This window comes from Pyrus communis, chromosome 4 (assembly GCF_041283825.1).
Source record: "Pyrus communis isolate YQ-2024b chromosome 4, ASM4128382v1, whole genome shotgun sequence".
NCBI lineage: Eukaryota > Viridiplantae > Streptophyta > Magnoliopsida > Rosales > Rosaceae > Pyrus > Pyrus communis.
In genome coordinates this window covers 13,857,730-13,880,136 of record NC_142568.1, presented here as the reverse complement: position 1 = coordinate 13,880,136, position 22,407 = coordinate 13,857,730, and the positions used below count along the sequence as shown (strand labels likewise).

The following is a 22,407-nucleotide window of genomic DNA, read 5'->3' as shown; positions in this document are numbered from 1 at the left end:
AACAACCACCTTGTCATGAGAACCATACCCAGTAGCCGAAGTCATTGTTCGAGCATCACTCGTCATATGATGAGTAGCCCCAGTATCGGGATACCATGTTGGATCAGAGGGAGAAGCAAGATGCATACCAGCAAAGGCACGAGAGATATCATCATTTGAACGAGTAGCTTGAGGACACAATGCAGCAATGTGGCCAAATTGGTTGCAGGCCCAACACTGAGGACCACGATTGACATGAGCAGGTCCAAGAATACCAAGGCGTTGTTGTACAGCACCACGTTGACCATATCGCCCAACACCTCCATGTTGATTCGATCGGCCACCACTAGGGGTACGGGGAAACCGATTGCCACCAGAAGCACCATTGGGGCGAGAAGAAGAGTGACCACCGCGTCCATTAGACGAACCACCAACCGTATGACGGGCAGAATAGAAAGCAGAATGTGATGATGCAGCAACCTGTTTCATGGCGTGCTTGGACTCAAAGACTAGGAGACGGGTACGCAGATCATTAAAGGATGGCAGAGGTGGAAAATTGGTCAGGGCCAAGACAAGCATTTCATATTCAGGCCCCAAGCCGTTAAGCACATACGTAACCAAATCATCATTCTGAACAGGTTGACCAATGGAGGCCAATTGATCTGCCAAATGCTTGGCCAGACCCAAGTATTCTGCAATTGTTTGGTTCCCTTTCTGAAGAGAAAGCAACTGAAACCGATTATGGGTAGAATTGGCAAGGGATTGTTGAGAAACATTCTGACGAAGATGCTCCCATATCTCACGAGAAGTGGACAACCCAACAGTCAAAGAAAGAACGGGCTCAGTAAGTGTAGCACGTAGCAGGCTCACAAGTGTCTGATCAGTCTGGTACCACACAAGGTAATCGAGATTAGGAGTCGTAGTGACCACAGGAGGAACCACCGTAGAAGTAACATCAAAATCAACAGAAGCAGTGGGGGAGGCAGCAGGCGCAGGGGTGGTGATAAAGAGAGGAGGACAGGGGTGAGTTCCATCAACAAAACGCCAAAGATTTTGGCCAATCAGAAAAGGCTTAACCTGACTTTCCCAAGGAAGATAGTTGGTTTCAGAAAGCTTAACGGAAACGAGGGTAGAGATATTGGGGATTGAAAAGGTGGAAGATGAAGTTGCGGAAGCCATGAAAAAAAAAAAGGAGGATCAGAGGCTCTGATACCATGTAAACTTTTGGATTCTCATTATCTTTCTCTACAAGGTTACAAGGATTTATATACATGACTTCAAGTATCAAGATCAAATCACCCTAAATTAAGGGATACAAGTGTGTAGGTAGGACGGCTTATACTTTGTAGGTAGGACGGCTTATAGGACGGCTTATACTTTGTGGGTAGGACGGCTTATATGACGGCTTATACTTTGTAGGTAGGACGGCTTATAGGACGGCTTGTACTTTGTAGGTAGGACGGCTTATGACTACTAACAACCTTATCAACAGAGATTGTAGAAGGAATACTGATTGAGAGGACGGCTTGGTTAGGCGCTGGAGTAATCCGCGAGAGAGGGATGCAGAAAGAGCCAGAGTGATTTTGTTTCTAGCGACCCGACTAATAATACCGAGGATTTGGAGTGTATAAGTAATCTAGTGTGAGTTGTATAAAATAGGCGTGGTTGCATAAATAATTTGGTGCTAATTTAATACGAAATGGCACCAAACACCGAGTTAGTATTAAACAGTATTATCTAGTGTCTAATAAGGCGTTGCCAAGGTAGTGGTCAGCCTTTCTACAGTGCCTCCGCCAAAACACTTACACTTGGTTATGGATGAAGCCAAGTTGATACATGAGTAATGCAGACCCCATGAACAATGGTGGAGCTAGAAATTTTTCACCAGGTGGGCTAGCTTAAACATTTAAATCATTATCAACAAAGAAACTTGATACTATATTTTTTACAGTACTAGCTAGCTTAAGAAATTTTTTACAAAGTGAGCTAAGAACTTTCGTTATTTAAACAAATTCAAACTTGTATATGTACAAGAAGCGATAGTTTGTAAACTGTATTATATAATTAAACCGAGAAAATTTAAATCAGTGACTAAATATATGATGGGCTACATTCGAAAATCAATAAAAATTATACATAAAATTTTATTTTCTACCAAAAGCTACATAAGCTACAGCCTAGGATAGCCCTTAATGTGGCTCCGCCAGTGCCCATGAACGTCGATTCCCAGGAACCATGCAACCAATGGCTTCCCCGTTGGCGATTGCAGCTCGATAACCTTGATCACCATGGATTTCAAAATCCCACGAACCAGGGGCCCCAAAATTTTTTATTTTATTTATTTGTCTTATAAATACCATGAAGTAAGATAGATGACACAGAAAGCATACAGGTGTAGTGGTAAAGGCGTAGTCGTTGCTTGTTGTCCCGGTTTGAAACTTGAAGATGGTGTTTTGTTTTTAATTAATTTCGTATTAAACTAAAAAGGCCACGCCAAAGCCTAGAAGACTCGCAACAAAGATATTCAAATGAAATTAGGAAACATAATCTATTAAGAATTTTATATTTTTATTTTGGCCATTCAAATGTAATATTTAAATAGTGAACCGCCGATTTAGTCTTTAAATTATTACTCAAATGAAAATTAGGTTTCTGAATTATTTTTTCAGCAAAATAAGTCCCTAAACTCATTACAAACAGCCAATTTCATCATTGCCATTAGATTTCAAGTTTTTCCATTTAGTTTTCGGTTAATTTAGGTCATGTGACTTGCACATGACACAATTTGAAAGGTAAAATCATCATTTCATCGCTCATAAAACACAACTAGGAGAAGCATCCATCTGCTCACTTTTCGTGCTCAAATTTTCCCAAATTTTGAAATTTATAAAGCCTAATTTGCAACTGTTTTTAGCTGGGAATCTTATATAAACATTAAGGGCTTTCGATTTGGCCCTCGCAAAGCAAATTTCCTGAAAATAATTTCAACTCTTCAACAACAAATTTCATTAAAATAATTCCATACCATGTTTTCTCTATTTTCAATCCAAAAATAAAGTCTAAGGCACCAATTCTACATCATGCCAATAACATAACAAAACAAGTTTAGGCAAGCAAAGCAAGTCAGGAACTGCTCTTCGGTATCTTCTGGTACATTAAATCTTTGAAACTTATTGTCATCTTCATCCTCACTTTGCTCATAGTAACTGTCCCTGAAATCCTCATCTTCTTCATTAGGTTCTTCTGCTTCATCACCAACATCATCAACTCCTATCGCAACATCCACCAAGACGCCACCATTAACTACATATTCTTCTCTATTATCCTCTTCATCACACTCAATCATCTGCAACATACTCTCCTTCAAGGTCTACAGAAGCAACTTCTTGAGCAACATGTGAACCCTCAATCAGAATAGCATATTCTACATTGATCTCAGTTATAGCATTTTGCATAGATGCTTGTCTATGCTTCTTTTGGTTACACATTTTGCACATTGAAGGTAATCTGCATCACAAGTAATAAGAACCCATCCTTTCTTCCTTTTCTTATAAAAGAACTTTGTGGTCTCTTTATTGTACCCAAGATACTCTGCCAGCTCCCATAAGGTCCACATGGTTATACAATCTCTACTAATATTGTCCTTCCAATGTACAATTTCCCCCAAGTAAAAGCATAGGCAGTAAAAGATTTGTCTATGTTTGAGATTTTTTTGAGCAAAAGTTTGAACCGATTCTTTCAATCTTCCCAAATCGTCTTAAAGTGCAACGCACCTAGAGGAATGAACGGCGTTGTCTCTCTTCTCTCCAAAAGAGTTCTGGTTACCTTAAAGACCTACACCACCAGAGTATGGGCATAGAAAATGATGATTTTACCCTATTACATATGTCATGTGCAAGTCATGTACCTTGAGTTTAGGAACTTATTTTTCCAAAAAAATAATTTAAGAACCTAATTTTCACTCGAGTAATAATTTAGAGACTAAATCGGCAGTTCATCCATATTTAAATAATGTTTATATATATATTTTTATATTAATTTTTAAGAAAAACTAATGAAAAGGACTTGAACCGTTTTAGTTTTAATAAAAAATCATGTTATAAGTTTTGTTTAATGATTAGTACAAGTCCCATATTAAAGTAGTCCAAATAAAAACGGCCCAACTATAATAAATTATGATTTGTCGATTTTACCCCTAACTTTTTTAGGTTGAGTTCCAGATTTTCGTCGTTAATGGAGTTCATCGTTGTTTTACAGACCTTCTTCTTTTTCTTTGAAACAAAAATGTAGATCCTCATGCTATTTAATTTATATTTTGTATTATTTCGTTGAAATGTGATCGTCGTTATTATTCATAGTGTATTCGAGGTACTGTTTTTCAAATTTTCATCGTTAGTAGAGTTTATCGTTTGTTTCTCCAGAAAATAAATTTGAGATTTGCATGCTGTTCAATAATAACGACGGGTCACTGTTTTTGGACTGTAAAAATAAATTGTTTCTGGATTTTAAGTAACACTGTTTCTGGAATTTAAGTTACTGTTTCTAGAATCTAAGTCACTATTTCTGGATCCAAATGAAATAGCCACACTATTTCTTAAATGTAAGTTAGAAAAGAAATAGTGAAATTCACTGTATTTGGATTCAAAGCAAAATAAACACCCTATTTCTTAAATATAATCAACTGATGCATGAAAGAAAATAAACAGTCAAAGGTTAAAACATAATACTGTTTCTGGAATATGTTTCTAGAACTAAATCACTGTTTATGGAATTTAAGTCACTGTTTCTGGATTTTGGTTCTTTTCCTTCCAGATACAGTGTTTGTTTGTGCACAGACAAAACAAACATTGTATCTGATTTTTTTTGTCCAGAAACAGTGTTATGTTTTGGGTTATCCAGAAACAGTTTTTTTTTTTATTTTTTATTTTTTTATTTTTTTTAATTTTTTTATTCATTGGTTTCTGCCACTAAATTTCTTTGAACTTGTTTCGGCGGCTTTGTTTCGATGAATGCTTCCTTTTTCAACTTTAATTTGAACTTTGATTTGGTTGTTTTTGAAATGGAAGAATTCAATTTGATAGGAAGACAGAGAGTTATTATGGTAGTTTCGTGCCAGTTAAGGTTGGTGAAGAGTCAAGATAATATCAAATCATTTAAGGATATTTACGAAAGTGTAGATTTGTAGTGGGTTGGGTCTATAAATTTGACCCGTTGACAATAGTTTTGGATGATTTTTTATTAAACTTTGAGCCATTTTGGTTAAATAATATTTTGGGATAGTTTTTGGTTAAATATTTGTTGAACCAAGCCTTTTTCATTAAAGCTCCCTAATTTTTATAGGCATTTGATGTAAAAATATATTTTTTCATGTATTTGGTAAATTTTTGTCTACATAATAATCTATAAAATCTAAAGCATTAGTGCACTATAAGACCCCAAGTCGAATCACCTAAGGCCACCAAATTCTCAGGCCAGCCTGCCACGAACATGATTACCCAGGAACCTTGCAACCTTACAGTTCCCATTCACCGGCTCCATCAGCCCGGTACAATTCAAACCATCTAGTCCTGCATTAGTCATTTCTCTTTACAAAATGAGATGAGCTAACCACATGAAGGCCTTGAATTGCGGTAAACAAAATTTTAGAACAATTTTAAATCCCAGCGTCACGCCCCGAAACCCGGCATGAGACAGCGGCACATGCCTCGAGAATCACAAAAATACAAGGGGTTGGATCAGAGGTTTTAGCAACAAGAGAATTTAAACGAGAATATTTACGCCCAGGAATAATGCAGTTGTACAAGTTACTAATCAAAGTTACGAACAATTGTTAAAGAAGACCTGCAGCCAACCTTCATAACTGTTAAAATTGCACTCCACTCGAAAATAATAGTAAGTGTTACACGGATTGTGCCAAATAAAACCTCATTCCAATGATTAAAAAAGGATACGACCAGTACCAACAATGATATATATTCAGCTTATTTTCTGAGCAAAGTGCCCCGTAATTTACTTCACAACCGATACGAGGATACCAACCACAGCACCGCAAGTCTAAGGAATAGGATGAATCAGGCAGCAACAGTACAATGCTTGCAAAGAGTTTGAAATTATAATTTATCACCAATAGCATTAGTTTCTCACTGTCGTCACCTGCTTCAGAAGCATTTGCACAACATCATTCGAAATCCTTGAGCCCTCTGTCGAGAGGTGATTGATCTTTTCTGCAGTTTCATATTCAAGACGCTTCACATTGGCCCCTGAATCTCCACTGCTCTGCTTAGTCGCCATATGAAAGCATGGGGGGAAGACATAATTAGCATCTATGTAACAAATGTAGGGTAGCTTCAGGATAACAAAAACTACGGGGGGAAAGACACTCATCGTATATTCGTGGTTGGTATGTTAATTTTCTCAAATTGCACGAAACACAAGAAACTGACATTGGCAAGCACATTGCCAGACGTAATGAATAATCAACGTATTGCTTTACCAACATATACATACCGCTTGAACTTTCTTCTGGAACTCAGCCTCCACATGGGCACGGTATTCAGCAATCTCCCTCTCGGCCTCATCTTTGGCTTGCTTCAGTCTAGCATTTTTAGCTAACAGCAGAAGGCCAGACAGCAAAGCAATTAGAAAACTACTCAAAAAACTCGTTTTTCGTGTAACATTTAGGGATTTTCAAATTTAAGCCCTTGAAGCATCAGGCTTCAAAGGAAAACACTTCAAACTCAATACTTTATAGAAAACCCCACTTTGTAACACCAACTGGTTAGGTGATTTCACAACTAAGCATCAAGTGGATAGGCGAGGGTTTTGTTTTTCTCCAATTGAGCTATTGGAGTGCCTTCTATAAAATTTACAGTTGTCGGGTATTTTATTTACTTTACCTATAAAATTCAGAAAAAAAAAAAAAAAAAACCCAACTTTTCATACCAAAATAACGATCTCAATGCATATCTTGACAACACAATATGTTAGACTAGAAAAAAGATAAATTGCTTTCCAATTAAAATCAAGAACCCAACTTTTCACACAATTGGGCAAGAGTCCAATTAACGAACACTGCAAACAATTCCGTTTGCAAAATGAAAATTCAGAGATTCGCACATCAAGTACTTGAATCAGTGGTAGAAACAAACAGCTAACCGATCGATATACACAATGGACCGATGACCAAGTAAAACTATACGAAAAATTACCACTTCGGGCAGCATTGACGATATGCTGAGCTTCTTGCTCTGCAGCCAGCAACTGCTGAATTCCACCATGACCCCTACTGGATGCCATAATTTCTGGAAAATACTACAGTTGATTAACACACTGAACAAAACCCAATTAACAAAAAATCAAACACAACATAATAAAATCAAATAAAAATCAAATCTTCGCGAAAATCTGCATAAATTTCAGCCATGAATGGCACATCAAAATTTAATCTGTGACCCTCTGATTACCCTATTCATACATTTATACATAATAATTAATCGATCCCTATTCGTATACAGAGATCCAAAAACTAGACCGGTGTACTGAATGAGTGATTCAATTCACAGCAACTTCAAACAGATCAGAGCTCAAAGCTCCACAATTTTTCAGATTTGTCATAAGAATTCAATAAATTGAAGTAAATAACACATAAACGGATCAAACTAATTTCACATAAAGCAAAATAAAGACAGAGTAACGCAAATTCAGTACCTTTTGAGAGAGAGAACGTCGATTTGAGAAGTTGAAGAGAAAGATTCAGAGGAAAGCGGGGGGCACAGATGCGATAAGAATAAACGGAGATGACCGTAACAGACCAAGTTCCGCCTCCAAACGATGACGTTTTCTAATCACATTAGAATTGGGCTTCTGGCCTTATCTGCACTGTACACGTGTATACATCTAATCTCCTAGTCTTTTTTTTTTGGTCCAAAATAAAATTTTCCAATTTTATTGGGTCGTACACAACATGAACCCTTTTTTTTTTTTTAATTGAAAGAAGCCAAGCCATTTGTGACTCCAAGTTTTTTAAGTTGTGAGGTCTTTTCTTGCTACTCTTGTTCTGGATTATTGGTCATATCATTTGCTTTTTTTTTTTTCATTGTATTTTTTTTCCTTAAAAAGAGCAAGAGTTAAACTCTTATCGAAAATATGAAGGTAAAATTAATGTGAAACCTTCAGATTGATTCAATAATTTGATTGCTTTGTATGAAAACTTAATCACTAAACTTAATTTGGTAACATTTATATGCTTAAGATGAAATTGGTATCATTATATCGCATTACTATGTGATAATCATGTGTGAAATTTTGATTGATTTAGGGTGAGGTTCGAATTATTCTCTGAATAAGACTTTTTCAAAGAGCAGGTCTATAAGACCTCTTGTGTCATTCAATTTGTTTTTTTCCATAAGTTGGGGTAAATGCTTTACCATTAAAGTTATAAATCTATATTAACAAAAGAAAATTTAATATGTACTCATTAGTTACCACATTAACTGTAATGAAAAAATTAGGAACCATCTTAGTAATTAGGTTTCATTATATATAGTTCGTTACAATAATAGAATAATAGTACGTAGTACATGCAAGTCGCTAGTCACTCAACATCTGAGGAGCTTCTAAGCAAAGTAGTAAACGTACTTGAAGTAGAAATGTTCAATTACAAAACTTGATGATCAACTATGAATTCGGCTGTAGAACAGACGTTTAGTAGAGAGAATTTATGGATATTTCTCTATGTGGGAAGTGTATGTAGGTGAAGCCAACCAAGGCGAGAGGTTTAGACTCTAGAGATCCTCTCTCTTAGCCAATTCATACTCATAATCTGCTTTTGACTTGCTATACTTCTTCTTGTTGTACACAAAACCTGCCAATCCAACCAAGCAAACAGACCCAAGCACAAAACCCACCATTGTTGCCCTATTCTTATTCTGGTCAGAGTTATAAGCTTCATCAGATTCTAGCTCACCAAGCTCACCAATCTCATCCTCGGCTCTGTAGTTGGAAGGCAACACATTGGGCTGAGGAGCCAAGTTTGGAGGAGAAGTGAAATCATCAGTATCCGAAAATTGAGAAGATCCCCGTTCGGAAGATGGTGCTGGACTTGGACCTTGAATGGGACTGTAAAAATCATAGTAACTTTCAGGAGCCTGAGCTTCAATGTAAGGAGGAGGAGAAGGGTAATCTTGGAAGTAAGTAGGAGCAGGGAAAGGAGAGTAGTCTGGAGAGAGAAGCTCTTGAGCTTCAGGGGCAAATGTCTCAATGTAAGGTTGTAATGGTTGCGGTGGAGTATTGTATTGATCTGAATCTGTTGAAGGGGCCAAATAGCCTCCAGTTTCGGGAGCCAGATTTTCGGCATAAGGAGATTGTGATGGAGACGAAGCAGCAGCCAGGGAAATCAGCTCATCATCTGCACGGATGGTGTCAATCGTGAATGAGGGTTGTGGGGATTGTTGTGAAGCCATTGCCACAGAGAGCAATGTGACCATGCAGATCATGCATATTTTGGAGAACTCAGATATTGCCATGGTTTTGGAGATTAAGGTTTTAGAGAATGTTGAAAGTCTGCTGCTGGACTGTGAAGATTTTGGACAAGGGTTTATAATACATATATAGAGAGAGAGAGGTGATCAAAGAAGAGATTTTAGTTGCCATTGATAAATGTATTAATTGGTGGGAAATTTATTTATTTATTTAATTTTTTTTTTTTAATTTGTGTGTGATTGTGATTCTTTGGTATATAGTAATTAAGTGAATGTGACAATTTTTTATAATACAACAATATATTTACATTAATTGGTGGGGGATTAGACTAAGTACGTAATTGTATGTCGTAATAATTTGATATCGAACGAGTGTCGAATTTAAGACCTCCACTTAAAAGTGGAGAGGAAGTGAATGTGACAACCTTTATTATGTGTGTAATGGTGAAAGGGTTGCATTGAAATATTCTTGTCCAAACTTTAATGCTTAATTTGAGCAGTTAATGCAGATTTAAATCTGATTAGGGCATGACATTAACCATGGCATTAACCAGTGAAAGAAATTTCCAGGAAAGTGAACTTGAAAACGATATCTGAGGAAAGGCACAAATTATTTACATACCCAGAAAGCTACATATGAAAGCAGTACAACACAAGGAAATAGCATTAATTCCAACAGTCTCTTCTCGGCACGATGCGGTGGCTTGACGACGGTGCTTCAGGTATTAGCGGTAGTGCTTATTTGGGCCGATTAGTTTATTTTAAGACGTTGATTATTTTGAGTTTGTGGACTTGCGTAAAAAATCGTACTTGGTTTAGTGATGCAAGTTTTGTGGTTGTTTGGGCACCTTTTCTTTGTTTTCATTTTATCTTTTTGGGCTCATTGTTTTTGTTGCTTGATTTGATGCTACGTTTTGTACTATTGGAGTTTAGCTATTAAAATGCCAATTTGGTGACCCAATCCATATTTTTTAAATTTATCACTAATTAAACATGTTGATGACACAATAACCAACATAGCAAAATGCAACATTGCGCACGCAGACAGAGGAAGCTAACACAATTGACATCCTCAACACCAATACAAATAGTAGTAATATACAAATTCCATGCTTCTAGAATAATCTAAAATTTCTCAGACCATTGAGAAAACACAATAAGTCTCTTAGAATTCATCTGTTGGAGGAGCTCATGAGAGAACTCAGAGTTTTACAGCTCCTGCTCTCAAGATGTATTGGTAATGCAAGGCGGCAATGGCGGCTCCAATGAATGGTCCAACCCAGAAGATCCACTGAATAATTAAACAACAAACATAAGTAAAATAAGTCGAAAAATAGGAAGACATATAATTGATTATAAACTTTTTGATCAAAATAAAATTAAATAAAAAAATGTAGGCGACAATAAAGGGTATTACATTGCGTTATATATATCGGTTGATTATTTGTTTAGTGTCTCATTTTGTGTTTGTTCTCAACTACAAGTTAGTAACTAAGAGAGCAAGGTCAAAGTGCATACTTGGTCATTCCAAACCTTATCATTGTTGTAGATCACTGCAGCTCCAAAACTTCTAGCTGGGTTGATACCAGTGCCAGTGATTGGGATTGTGGCAAGGTGCACAACAAACACAGCAAACCCAATTGGCAATGGTGCCAATACCTTTAATTAATCAACATAAACAAATCATTAGAGTTCAGTAATTAAAATCAATTTTCTGGAAACTAATTGCAAAATTAATTTATACTTACTGGGACATAGGAATTTCTTGCTTTTAGCTTCGGATCAGTGGTAGACAAGACAGTGTAGACAAGAACAAAGGTGCCAACAATCTCAGCACCCAACCCAGTGCCTGTGCTGTAGCCATCGGCAAGCTTATTGGCTCCACCACCATACTTGGTATAGTAAGCACTTTGGAAAGCTTTAACAAGCCCAACACCACATATGGCTCCCAACAACTGAGCCACCATATACAATATGGCTCTCATCAGTGACACCTTCCTTGTCACAAACAGCCCAAATGTGACTGCAGGGTTTATATGCCCCCCTGCATTCAAAAAATGCACATATTAGTAAACCATAAGTTGGATGCTAACTCGAATATGTTTTAGTGAGTAACCGAGCTGATGTTACTAATTCATTTAGATTATAACTTAGTGTGTGACAGGTGCTACTTATTCATTCAACCCTTAATTATATTTCATTATTCTATCATTTCTCACTACTTAGACTAATTACATGAACTTACAATTTGAGTGGACTAGGCACACCACGTTAGGATGTCAATGATGTTAGAGATTCAAATTAATTTTTTTGTGTGTAAGTGACGTGGTATGACTAATCCATCTAATGATAACATTATGTGGACAACTTTAGGTGGACAACACTGCATCAGCGCGTGATGTTTTAGTTAGACCAAAAAATGACTCACTAAATAGGTTTAACTTAATTCTTGAAAATAATTAATGGGTTAGAGAAAAAGAGGATATTTGTTTAAGATCGAGATAAAACCCACCAGAGATGCCAGCAGTGCAATAAACAAGGACAAAGATCATGCCACCAAGGGCCCAAGCAAAATAAGAAAGAGCTAGGTAGTTCCTGGGATTGATATATGGAAAAATATATGAAGGAATATTATGGCTGAATGCTTTCTATGTTAATCAGAGGCTATGTAGCCCATATATATATACAAATACAAGTGGTAAAGCCAAATCCTGATTCTAACCCTATAAAGCCGTGATCCCCGCACAATACACGGAATGGCCTTTCTATAAAGCCGTGATCCCCGCACAATACACGGAATGGCCTTTCTAGTTTAGACAAATACAATATTTAATTACAATATATTCTTAATACTCCCCCTCAAGTTGGAGAGTGAAGATTATGAACGCCTAACTTGTCTCGCAGCTTCACAAATTGATCCTTCCCTAAAGCCTTCGTGAATATATCAGCTAACTGAAAAAGCGTAGGCACATACGTAGGACGAACTATACCAGCTTGTAATTTCTCTCGAACTATATGACAATCTATCTCAATATGCTTGGTACGTTCGTGAAAAACAGGATTTGCTGCGATGTACAAGGCTGCCTGATTATCACAAAACAATGAAGCAGGAGTTTTCTGGGGAACTCGTAAATCTTGTAATATGTAACGCAGCCAAGTTATTTCCAGGCAAGTGTTTGCCATAGCACGGTATTTTGCCTCAGCTGATGATCTGGACACATTATCTTGCTTCTTGGACTTCCACGAAATGAGTGAATTGCCAAGAAAAACGCAATATCCTGTAACTGATCTTCTCGTAGTACGACACCGTCCCCAGTTAGAATCACAAAAGGCTTTCAAGTCTAGATTATTGTTGGCAGAAAATAGTAAACCTTGACCAGGAGTCCCTTTGATATATTTAAGGATTCGCATAGCTGCATCCCAATGCGGTTTCCGTGGCTCGTGCATAAATTGGCTCAAAGTACGAACAGGATAAACGATGTCTGGTCTAGTAACAGTGAGATATATCAATCTCCCAACTAACCTTCTGTATTTAGTTGGGTCATTCAACAATGCTCCATCTGTGGATGTGAGTGCCAAGTTTTGTTCCATCGGAAAAGAATCTGGTCGTGCACCGAGTAACCCTGAGTCTTGTAAAATATCAAGTGCATATTTTCTTTGTGACATAAAAATTCCCTTTTCTGAGCGCGCAAACTCAATACCCAGAAAATACTTTAGATCACCAAGGTCTTTGATGCGGAAGCGTTTGAGAAGAAATGCTTTGAGTTGTTCCATCTCTTGGATATTATTTCCTGTGATAAGTATATCATCCACATAAATAAGAATGACAGTGATTGAAGTACCTCGGTCCTTGGTGAACAAAGAATAATCTGCTTTCGATTGACGATATCCGGCGTTCTGAATAGCATCCGAGAAGGTAGTGAACCAAGTTCTGGATGCCTTTTTGAGTCCGTAAAGAGACTTGTTGAGCCGACATACAAGCGTCTCCCCCTGTCAGCGAAGACCCGGAGGGGGATCCATGTAGACCTCTTCATGGAGAGTGCCATGAAGAAAAGCATTTTGAACGTCTAACTGGTGAAGGAACCAAGTGCGGGCAGCAGCAACGGTAAGGAGACAACGCAGAGTCGTGAGTTTGGCAGTGGGTGAAAATGTTTCCTGGTAATCAACTCCCTCAACCTGTGTGTATCCTTTTGCAACAACACGAGCCTTGTAACGATCAAGAGAACCGTCAGACTTGTATTTCTTTTTGAAAACCCATTTTGAGCCGATAGGTTTATGACCAGCAGGAAGAGGAACCAAGTCCCAAGTGTGATTATGATGTAAAGCATCTAATTCTGTTTGCATAGCTTGTTGCCAGTTTGGATCAAGGATAGCTTCAGCATAGGTGGTGGGCTCAGATGAACCTGTAATGTTAGCTAAAAAAGAACAATGGGCAGAGGAGAAACGAGAGTTGGAAAGAAAATCAGAGATGGGATAACAGGTACCTTTCGCAGAACGTGGTGCCAGAGAAGAGTGATTGACCTGTTGGACATGTGGTAATCTTTAGTCCATGCTGGTGGCTGTGTGGGACGAGTGGACTGCCGAAGAGAAGGAAAATGAGGTGGGGAAGAGATGGGAAGTGTAGGGTCGGTATGAGATCTAGTGAGAGGGTTAGGAGAATGTGCGGGGGGTTCAGGAGGGGTGGGGACATGTAGTAATGGAGGAGATGTAGTCACGGGTTGGGGAATGATGTCTGGGAGAGGAGAAAGATTTGGGATATGTGGAGTAGGAGTGTCGGCCGGTGGAGGGACAAGGGTGGGGTCAGCACCATGTGGAGTTAAGGGGGTGTGATCGGTGATGGTGTCAGATTCATGAAGAGGTGGGGTTAAATGAGAAATGGGGAAAAGAGAAGTGGGGTCCGTATTTAGGGGGTTAGTGGTAGGAATATGAGAATCAGGAGAGGAAATATTAGAAAATGGAAATGAAGTTTCATGAAATTTGACATCGCGACTGATAAAAAATTGGTTAGTTTCCAAGTTGTAAAGTTTATATCCTTTGTGGCAGGTGGGATAGCCAACGAAAACACAGCGGTGAGCTCTAGGTTCAAATTTATGGGTAGGATGGACAACAGTAGCATAACTGAGACATCCAAAAACTCTGAGATGTTCAAGGGATGGAGGACGGTTGTACAATAGTTCAAAGGGTGATTTATTGGAGAGGAGGGGTGAAGGTAAACGGTTGATGAGATAGACGGCAGTGAGTACACAATCGCCCCAAAAGATGAGGGGTATGTTGGATTGAAAGCGTAAAGCACGGGCCACTGTAAGAATATGGCGATGTTTGCGTTCAACGACCCCATTCTGTTGGGGAGTGTAAACACAAGTGCGTTGAAGTTCAATGCCGTTAGATTGAAAATAATCTCTCATGGAGAGGAATTCAGACCCATTGTCTACTCTAATGGTTTGAACTGTAGCATGGAATTGAGTGTGAGCAAAAGTGATAAAAGACTTTAAGAGATTTTGTGTCTCAGATTTTTTAGACATTAAAAAAACCCAAGTACATCGGCTAAAATCATCCACAATTGTAAGGAAGAAACGAGCCCCAGAGTGAGTGGGAATTTTGTAAGGACCCCATATGTCACAATGTAATAAAACAAACGGGGTATGAGTTGATGTTGAACTTAAAGGAAATGGAAGTCTGGTCTGTTTGGCTAAAGGACAAACACTACAATTATTGTCAAGGGAAATAACATTAGAAAGTAATAAAGAAGAAGCTAATTTAAGATGAGAAGGGGATGGATGTCCGAGTCGTTGGTGCCATAAATTGGAAGGATGAGAGACGTGATGAGAGGTAGGTGTCCGATGGATAGGTGACATGTAGTAAAGACCACCACGCATCTTACCCGAACCAATCATCTTCCCTGAAGCCAAGTCCTGCAAAACACAAAAGGTGGGAAACAAAATGGCACAACAATTGAGAGAGTCAGTGACTTTGCTAGCGGACATGAGATTGAGATTAAAAGACGGAACACACAAGACATCGGTTAAAGTGATATCAGAATTAAATGGTATTGTACCAGTGCAAGTGATTGGGATTGAAGAACCAGTGGGCAAATTAACAACGGGTAAAGATGGAGGTTTAGTGTTAGAAAATAAAGTGGAATCAGAAACAATATGATCAGTAGCTCCGCTATCCAAGATCCATGGCTTAGTAAACACAGAATTAATGGAAGTAATAGAAAAAGAATTCGGACCTGCGGCGTTTGCATAAGTGTTCCCATTACCAGAAGAAAGCAAAGAGAGCGCATGAGTTAACTGTTGAATTTGATCCGCAGAGAGTGCACTCAACGGATTGGAAGATGCAGGAGGATGTGTTGGCTGCGGCATGGATGGCCTTTGAGGGCTTGAAGTTGTTTCTGCTGCATGGACAGCAGGACGGGAAAAAGAGCCTCATTGAGGTCGTTGTTTTCGACCAGTTTTGTTGCCATGGCCTCCATTGGGATTGGGCACCCATGTTCCATTCTTAATTTTGCACCTGTCCTCTGTATGTCCTCTTTTGTCACAAAAACTGCAATGGTATTTTAGAGTGCGGCAATTGTCGATGGTGTGTCCCTCGCGGTTGCAATGATTACAGCGCTGATCAGAGCGAGTTTGTGCCACGGCAGCAAGAGAAAAATTGTCGGATGGCAATTGGTTGTGTTGTTCCGAAGACAACTGGCGTTGTTGTTCATGATTGCTGACGAATGAATAAGCTTGATGAATATTGGGCAATGGTGTCATCATGAGAATGGTGGTGCGAACAGTGTCATGAACATCGTTGAGGCTCATAAGAAATTGCATAAGTCGGTATTTTTCTCGCTGCTCATGATGCTTCTCCATCAGGTTGCAGATGATGAGGTCTTCATATGCATCGAGTTGAGTCCAGAGATGCTTGAGTTCTGTAAAGTACGTTGAGACCGTCATGAAGCCTTGGGATAGAGAAGCAATTTGTTTATGGATTTGGTAAATTGTTGGTGTGTTTTGCTGTGAGAATTGATGCTTGAAATCCTCCCAAATCTTGTACGCAAATTGGGCATGGACAACGCCTTTAGAGAGATGAGACTCTACTGAATTTGAAATCCATGATAGTATCATGCTGTTGCATTGTGCCCATAAGGCATAGTCACCTGGTTTTTCGTCTTCTGAAGGGGGTTTGATGGATCCATCAATGAACCCAATTTTATTTTTGGCTCGTAGGGCATGAAGCATAGACTTGCTCCAGGAAGAATAATTAGTCCCATTCAGTTTTTCAGAAACAAGCACATGGCCAGGGTGATCTGAAGGATGAACATAGTATGGATTTGATAATTCCATACTCGGGTTGCTGGAATTGTTTTTGTTGGGATTGGATGTTTGGTTATCTGTCATGGTGTTTGTATTTTGCTAGGGTTTGATGAAGGGGATCGAAGAGCCTGTGATGATACCAAAATAAGAAAGAGCTAGGTAGTTCCTGGGATTGATATATGGAAAAATATATGAAGGAATATTATGGCTGAATGCTTTCTATGTTAATCAGAGGCTATGTAGCCCATATATATATACAAATACAAGTGGTAAAGCCAAATCCTGATTCTAACCCTATAAAGTCGTGATCCCCGCACAATACACGGAATGGCCTTTCTAGTTTAGACAAATACAATATTTAATTACAATATATTCTTAATAAAGCAATACCATGAATACCAACACCACCACATTGGTTTCCATTTAGGGTAGTGTCAGTCTGCTTCTTGTAACCAATCACAGTGAGCACAGTGATGTACAAGAACAAGAGGGTGGCAATGAACTCAGCTATGATGGCTCTGTAGAACGACCACTCCCTTAGCTCATCTGGGTCAATCAGCGGCGCCGGCGGAGGATCCTGGTAGTCCTTGGCTGGGTTCCCACTTCCAACCTCAATGTCTTTGGCCATGGCTAGAGAGAGAAACTAGAGAGAGAGAGAGAGAGGAGAAGGGGGGGGAGATGAAATGAAGTGAGTTTTTTTAAGGTGGTGACGTTGCAAGAGGTAGTTTGCGGTTTTTGTGTGGGGGGGTGGGGGTGGGTGTTTGTATGGGAGTTGGAAGTACAGTTGAGTGGAATTATGGAATTTAATATTTGGTTGGTCGTCCTTCAAGGTCACATATATTCTTTTCTTTTCTTTATTTTTTAGGGCATCCTACAATTATCTGTCTGATTCGAATTCTTTGTACACAATTTTAGTAAGGTAATAAGGAACAATCAACTTCCGAAGTGGATCTAGATTGCAAGTTTTAGTTTGTGTGCAAACGTTTATGTAACAACATCGATGTTGGGTTAAGCACTATGGCATATGACCCGAAAGGGTGGGAAGCAATAATAATAAAGAATATGAGACGAATGGTAAACTCAACGTGCAAACTTCAAACTCTTGCAAAAGCAAAAACACTAGAATGTATTTGATACTTGTGATTTTCAAGTTATTTCATGTATATATCTAGCCTATGTCTCAGTACATTTAAGAGCTCGTTGAATGACAGTAATAGGAAAAACAGCTTGCGGGGCCAAAAGACATTATCGTCTAGCAAAAAAGGCAGGAAAAGAAAAAATATTTTGTGCGACAAAGAAATTAGTCGCGCATGAATACTTCGCGCGACAAACACTCATTGTCATTGCGCAAAGTCAGTAAGAAAAGCGTGGGATAATTTTTTTGACTCGAAAAACATGAGCGACGAAGCAGGGGACCTTTGCACAACAAAGGATTCATTGCGCAACTTACTGTCAGTTTTCAGTCAAACCATTTAGTGCATGTGAATCTGAGGAATCAATACTGTATTTATTGCAAATGTTTGCAAGACGAAGACGTTCATCATGCAAGGTTTATGCGACAAAGACTTCGTTGCGCAAAGGCCCTAACCTTCCTATAAATATACGCTTCTGCTCTCCTTATTCTTCACAATTCTGTTCGTGCTGGGATGGATGATAAAAATCGAGACCAGAGCATGCTCGCCAACCTGTATGATCTGAGGCAACATGTGGAGTTTGCTCATGCAATAGGTATAGCCATGCAGAATAATTGTCCCACTGTCGAGTGGCGTTCTTGGAAATATGTGCCCGAGAATGTGAAGAAGGCGGTGATAGATTAATTATTAGTAAGTATACTATTGATGGATGAAAAAATTAATTTTGTGACATTTTTTTTTGTTATATGTTGGAATTAATTATTTGCATATATGTGTAACAGTGTAAGTATACTCTTGATGATGATACGAACGAAGAGTTGATGAAGTTGATGGAGGAGGCGTTGAAGGGAGGTTACAAGCGATGACGTGATGGTGTGGAGCAGAATGGAGGGCCATTGAAACAGTAGCTTTAAATTTATGTTTTTGTGGACAATATTTAAATATAAGGTTTTGTATAAGTTATGTATTTGGATTTAATTAGGCTTTAATTCTTGTTTGGTTTTTTTAAATAATTGAATGGATTAATTCAATTTATTTAAGGTATTAATTATTTTTAGAATAAATATTAACTGAATAGTTGTTTGGAATTAATTATAAAGTTTACGTAAACATATATATCTATGTTTACATAAACTTCATAATTACAATGACTCACGTTTGTCGCTAAAGAGATTGCGCAATGACAATATTCGTCACGCAAGAGCACTTAGCGCGACGAATAACTATTGTCGTCACACAAAGTTTCATTGAAACGGTCAAATTGCGTTCAAACGCTCCCATTTATTGCGCAATTATGACGCGTTTTGTGTGACGAACAAAGGACTTTGCACAACGAACTACTTCGTCGTGCAAAGTGTTTTGAGTGCTATATAAACACAGTTTCAGAACTCTAATTTTCAAAAATTTTGTTTCAAAGCAAATGGCCGATTCAGGAGAAGGTTTTGGCAAAAAGAAAGTTGTAGTGCGAGCAAAGAGGTATCGACATAAGCAAGTGTCGTACTTTGAAGACAAAAGTATGGCTGATGCATATGCCGAATTTAGGTATGACATTGGGAGTTTTGTGCAGAGGGAATGTTCTACCAAGTTTTAGTCTTGGAAAAGGTCCCTGAGGAGTTGAAGAAGTTTATGTTGGGGAAGTTATCGGTAAGTTTGTAGTAAATAATGAATAATTATTTTTGTTAAAACGTAGTATTTTTTAAATTACTAATTTATTGTTATTGGCATTAATGTAGGTTCATTGGGATGTTGATGAAACCGATGAGAAGCAACGAAAGTATGTGGATGAGCTTTTCAAGAAGCATTTCCGACAGTGGAAGCTTGATGTGCTATGGGATGCGGATCGAAGTGCTGCTACACCCTGCGCGGAGGAGGATTGAAGTTGAATTGTAATTTATTTATTTATTTTTTTTTTGAAATAAGATTTTGTGGACTTTATATTTATTTTAATTAATAAATTTATGTTATGTGGATGACTATTAATATTTACATTAATTATAATATGTATTTGGGATAATAAATTAGTTTTGTTAATTAATTTAATGTTTAATTAGGCTTGAGTTTTTTATTTAGATAAAAATAAAAATTTACATTACATAAAAAGAAAATGGAAAAACATAAAAAAAAATAAAAATATATGCATTTTGCGCGATGAAACATGTTTTCGTTGCGCAACTTGTTTAAAATAATAAGTTATAAAGTAAAGGAAAAAAAATAAAAAAATTGTAAACTTACGCAACAAATACATTGTTTGTCGCCCAAAGGGGTATTTGCACGACGAATATTTTGTTAGTCGCGCAAAGGGTATTTGTGCGACAAAGACGGTGTTCGTCGTGCAAAATCATTCGTCCAAAAGTTAACTTTATAATCTGGATTCAACTGTGCAGAGGCAAAACTGCAGTAAAACTGTAGAATTTACCTCTGCAATCTTTCTCTTCGTTTTTCTTCAATTCGGCATCCGTCATTTCATTTTCTCTCAATTTCATCATCTAACACTCCCTTCATCTTCTTCTCTAGGTTGATTGAGCTATCTCGGTGTATCTGGTAAACTTTTTTTTTTGTTAGGGTAATTGTATTAATGTAAATTCATACTAACGCCATGAATTTTGTTGTCTATAGGGATATTGTGTGTAATTAGCGATTGGCGGAGAACAATTAAGAAGGTATTTTCTTCGTTTTATTTTTTTAAATATAAAATTAATTAAATTATGTTGAACTTATGTTGTTATGTTTATATTGTGTTGTGAAATTATATTTATATTATGTTGTTAAATTTGTACGTGACGTACAAATATGTGTTGTGATGTACGGAGTTAATTGTAATCAACTTTGTACTTGTTTTTTTAGTAAAACTTAGTTTCCTGTTCGAGGATTAATTGGATTTCGTGTATGGATATGAAAGCATGACTACAGGCCAATTGATTCTTGAATTGTTCCATTATTTGGTCAGTTTGGGAATGCACAGTTATGGCACGTAGTTTGTGGTTGAAGGATTAGGTTTTGGTTGTGGAGATTTCGATGTCATCTCTGTATGTTCTTCGTATGGCACATAGGTATTTCATATCTACGTCGTCCATCTGAAGAACTATACCGAGATGCTGTTGCAATTCATCTACGTCGAAATCTAATCTAATGTAGCCGTAAATTACTTGACATAACTATGCATTCCCGAAAGAGAAAAAGGCCATTACCGAAGGCATAAGGTGACATTATCATTTGTATGAAGTTGCTGTGATTGTTGTATTGTTATTGTGGTTGCAGGAATTATAAACAGAATGTGGATACAGAACTCGAATAGATGCGCAAACGAATACTTGGAAAAACGGGTAGACGACGATATGATGAGGCATCCTGCAGATAAGGAGGCATGGAAAGAGTTTGATCGAACGTTCCCCGAGTTTGTTGCTAATCCCTGGAATGTTAGATTGAGACTTGCCACTGATGGATTCAATCCGTTCGGGGTTCTAAACCAACACCACAACACTTGGCCGATTTTTGTATTCTCATATAATTTGCCGCCTTGGAAATGCATGAAAAAAGAATACATGATGATGACTCTTTTGATAACTAAGGATCCTAGTAGGTCAATCGATGTTTACTTAAGGTCGTTAGTTAATGAACTAAAGGATTTATAGACAAACAATGTGCGCACGTACAATAAGTGCACTAGGAAGATATTTACTTTGCGAGCAGCAGTTATGTGGACTGTGAATGATTTTCCCGCATATGCAATGGTTTCTGGGTGGAGCACTAAGGGTTATATGGCATGCCCTGTAGGCAAGGATGATGTAACATCTGGTTGGCACGCTGAAAAAGTTTGTTACCTTGGTCATCAGAAATGGTTGTCATGGGACCACGAGTGGCAGGAAAAGGATAAAGAGTTCGACGGGAAAACAAAGCATCGCCTCGAACCTAACGAATGGTCCGGTGATCAGATTTTAGAACAGCTTAACCGTTTGGATTTTTCTCCATTTGAGAAAATAGTGAGTAAGACCAGACCTTCTACACATATGAACTGGACGCACAAGCCTATGTTTTTTGAGCTCCCGTATTGGTCGAAACTAAAATTGAGACACAACCTCGACGTTATGCATGTTGAGAAAAATGTATTTGACACATTGGTGGGCACCATTCTAGATATCAAGGGCAAGACAAAGGATACAATCAAAGCTCATCTTAATTTGGAAAGAATGGGCATACAGAGGGGTTTATGGATGAATAGGGACAATGATAAAGCCAAAAGGGGTCTTGTATTTTTTTTCCATGAAACCGAATGACAAAAAAGAATTTTTAAAGTTGGTATCGTCTGTAAAGTTTCCCGATGGGTATGCTTCTAATATCGCGTGTTGCGTGAATGTTGACAGGGGTAAATTTGTTGAACTAAAGAGCCATGACTGCCATGTGGTTATCCAATGCCTACTTCCTGTGGGTATTCGATACCTATTGTAGGAAGATGTAGTGAAGCCAATCATGTTGTTGTCCAGATTTGTTTCCCAACTGACGGCAAGAACGTTGTGA

At 38.1% G+C, this 22,407-nt stretch overlaps 1 protein-coding gene and 2 pseudogenes across 2 annotated transcripts; 1 reads left to right on the top strand and 2 right to left on the bottom strand.

The window, feature by feature from the left end:
• Nucleotides 1-5,796: 5,796 nt before the first annotated feature.
• On the bottom strand, nucleotides 5,797-7,827 carry LOC137722326 (V-type proton ATPase subunit G 1). Its single transcript, XM_068461293.2, has 4 exons — nucleotides 7,687-7,827; nucleotides 7,188-7,280; nucleotides 6,487-6,587; nucleotides 5,797-6,255 (listed from the first exon to the last, which is right to left on the bottom strand). Exons 2-4 carry the CDS (start codon nucleotides 7,273-7,275, stop codon nucleotides 6,112-6,114), a joined length of 333 nt encoding a protein of 110 aa, XP_068317394.1. The 5' UTR covers nucleotides 7,276-7,280; nucleotides 7,687-7,827; the 3' UTR covers nucleotides 5,797-6,111.
• Nucleotides 7,828-10,420: 2,593 nt separating this feature from the next.
• On the bottom strand, nucleotides 10,421-17,416 carry LOC137722698 (aquaporin PIP2-1-like; annotated as a pseudogene). Its single transcript, XR_015961603.1, has 5 exons — nucleotides 17,147-17,416; nucleotides 11,971-12,030; nucleotides 11,207-11,502; nucleotides 10,977-11,117; nucleotides 10,421-10,749 (listed from the first exon to the last, which is right to left on the bottom strand). The product of XR_015961603.1 is annotated as an aquaporin PIP2-1-like (transcript).
• A 3,814-nt stretch (nucleotides 17,417-21,230) lies between these two features.
• LOC148697495 (uncharacterized) lies at nucleotides 21,231-22,407 on the top strand (annotated as a pseudogene).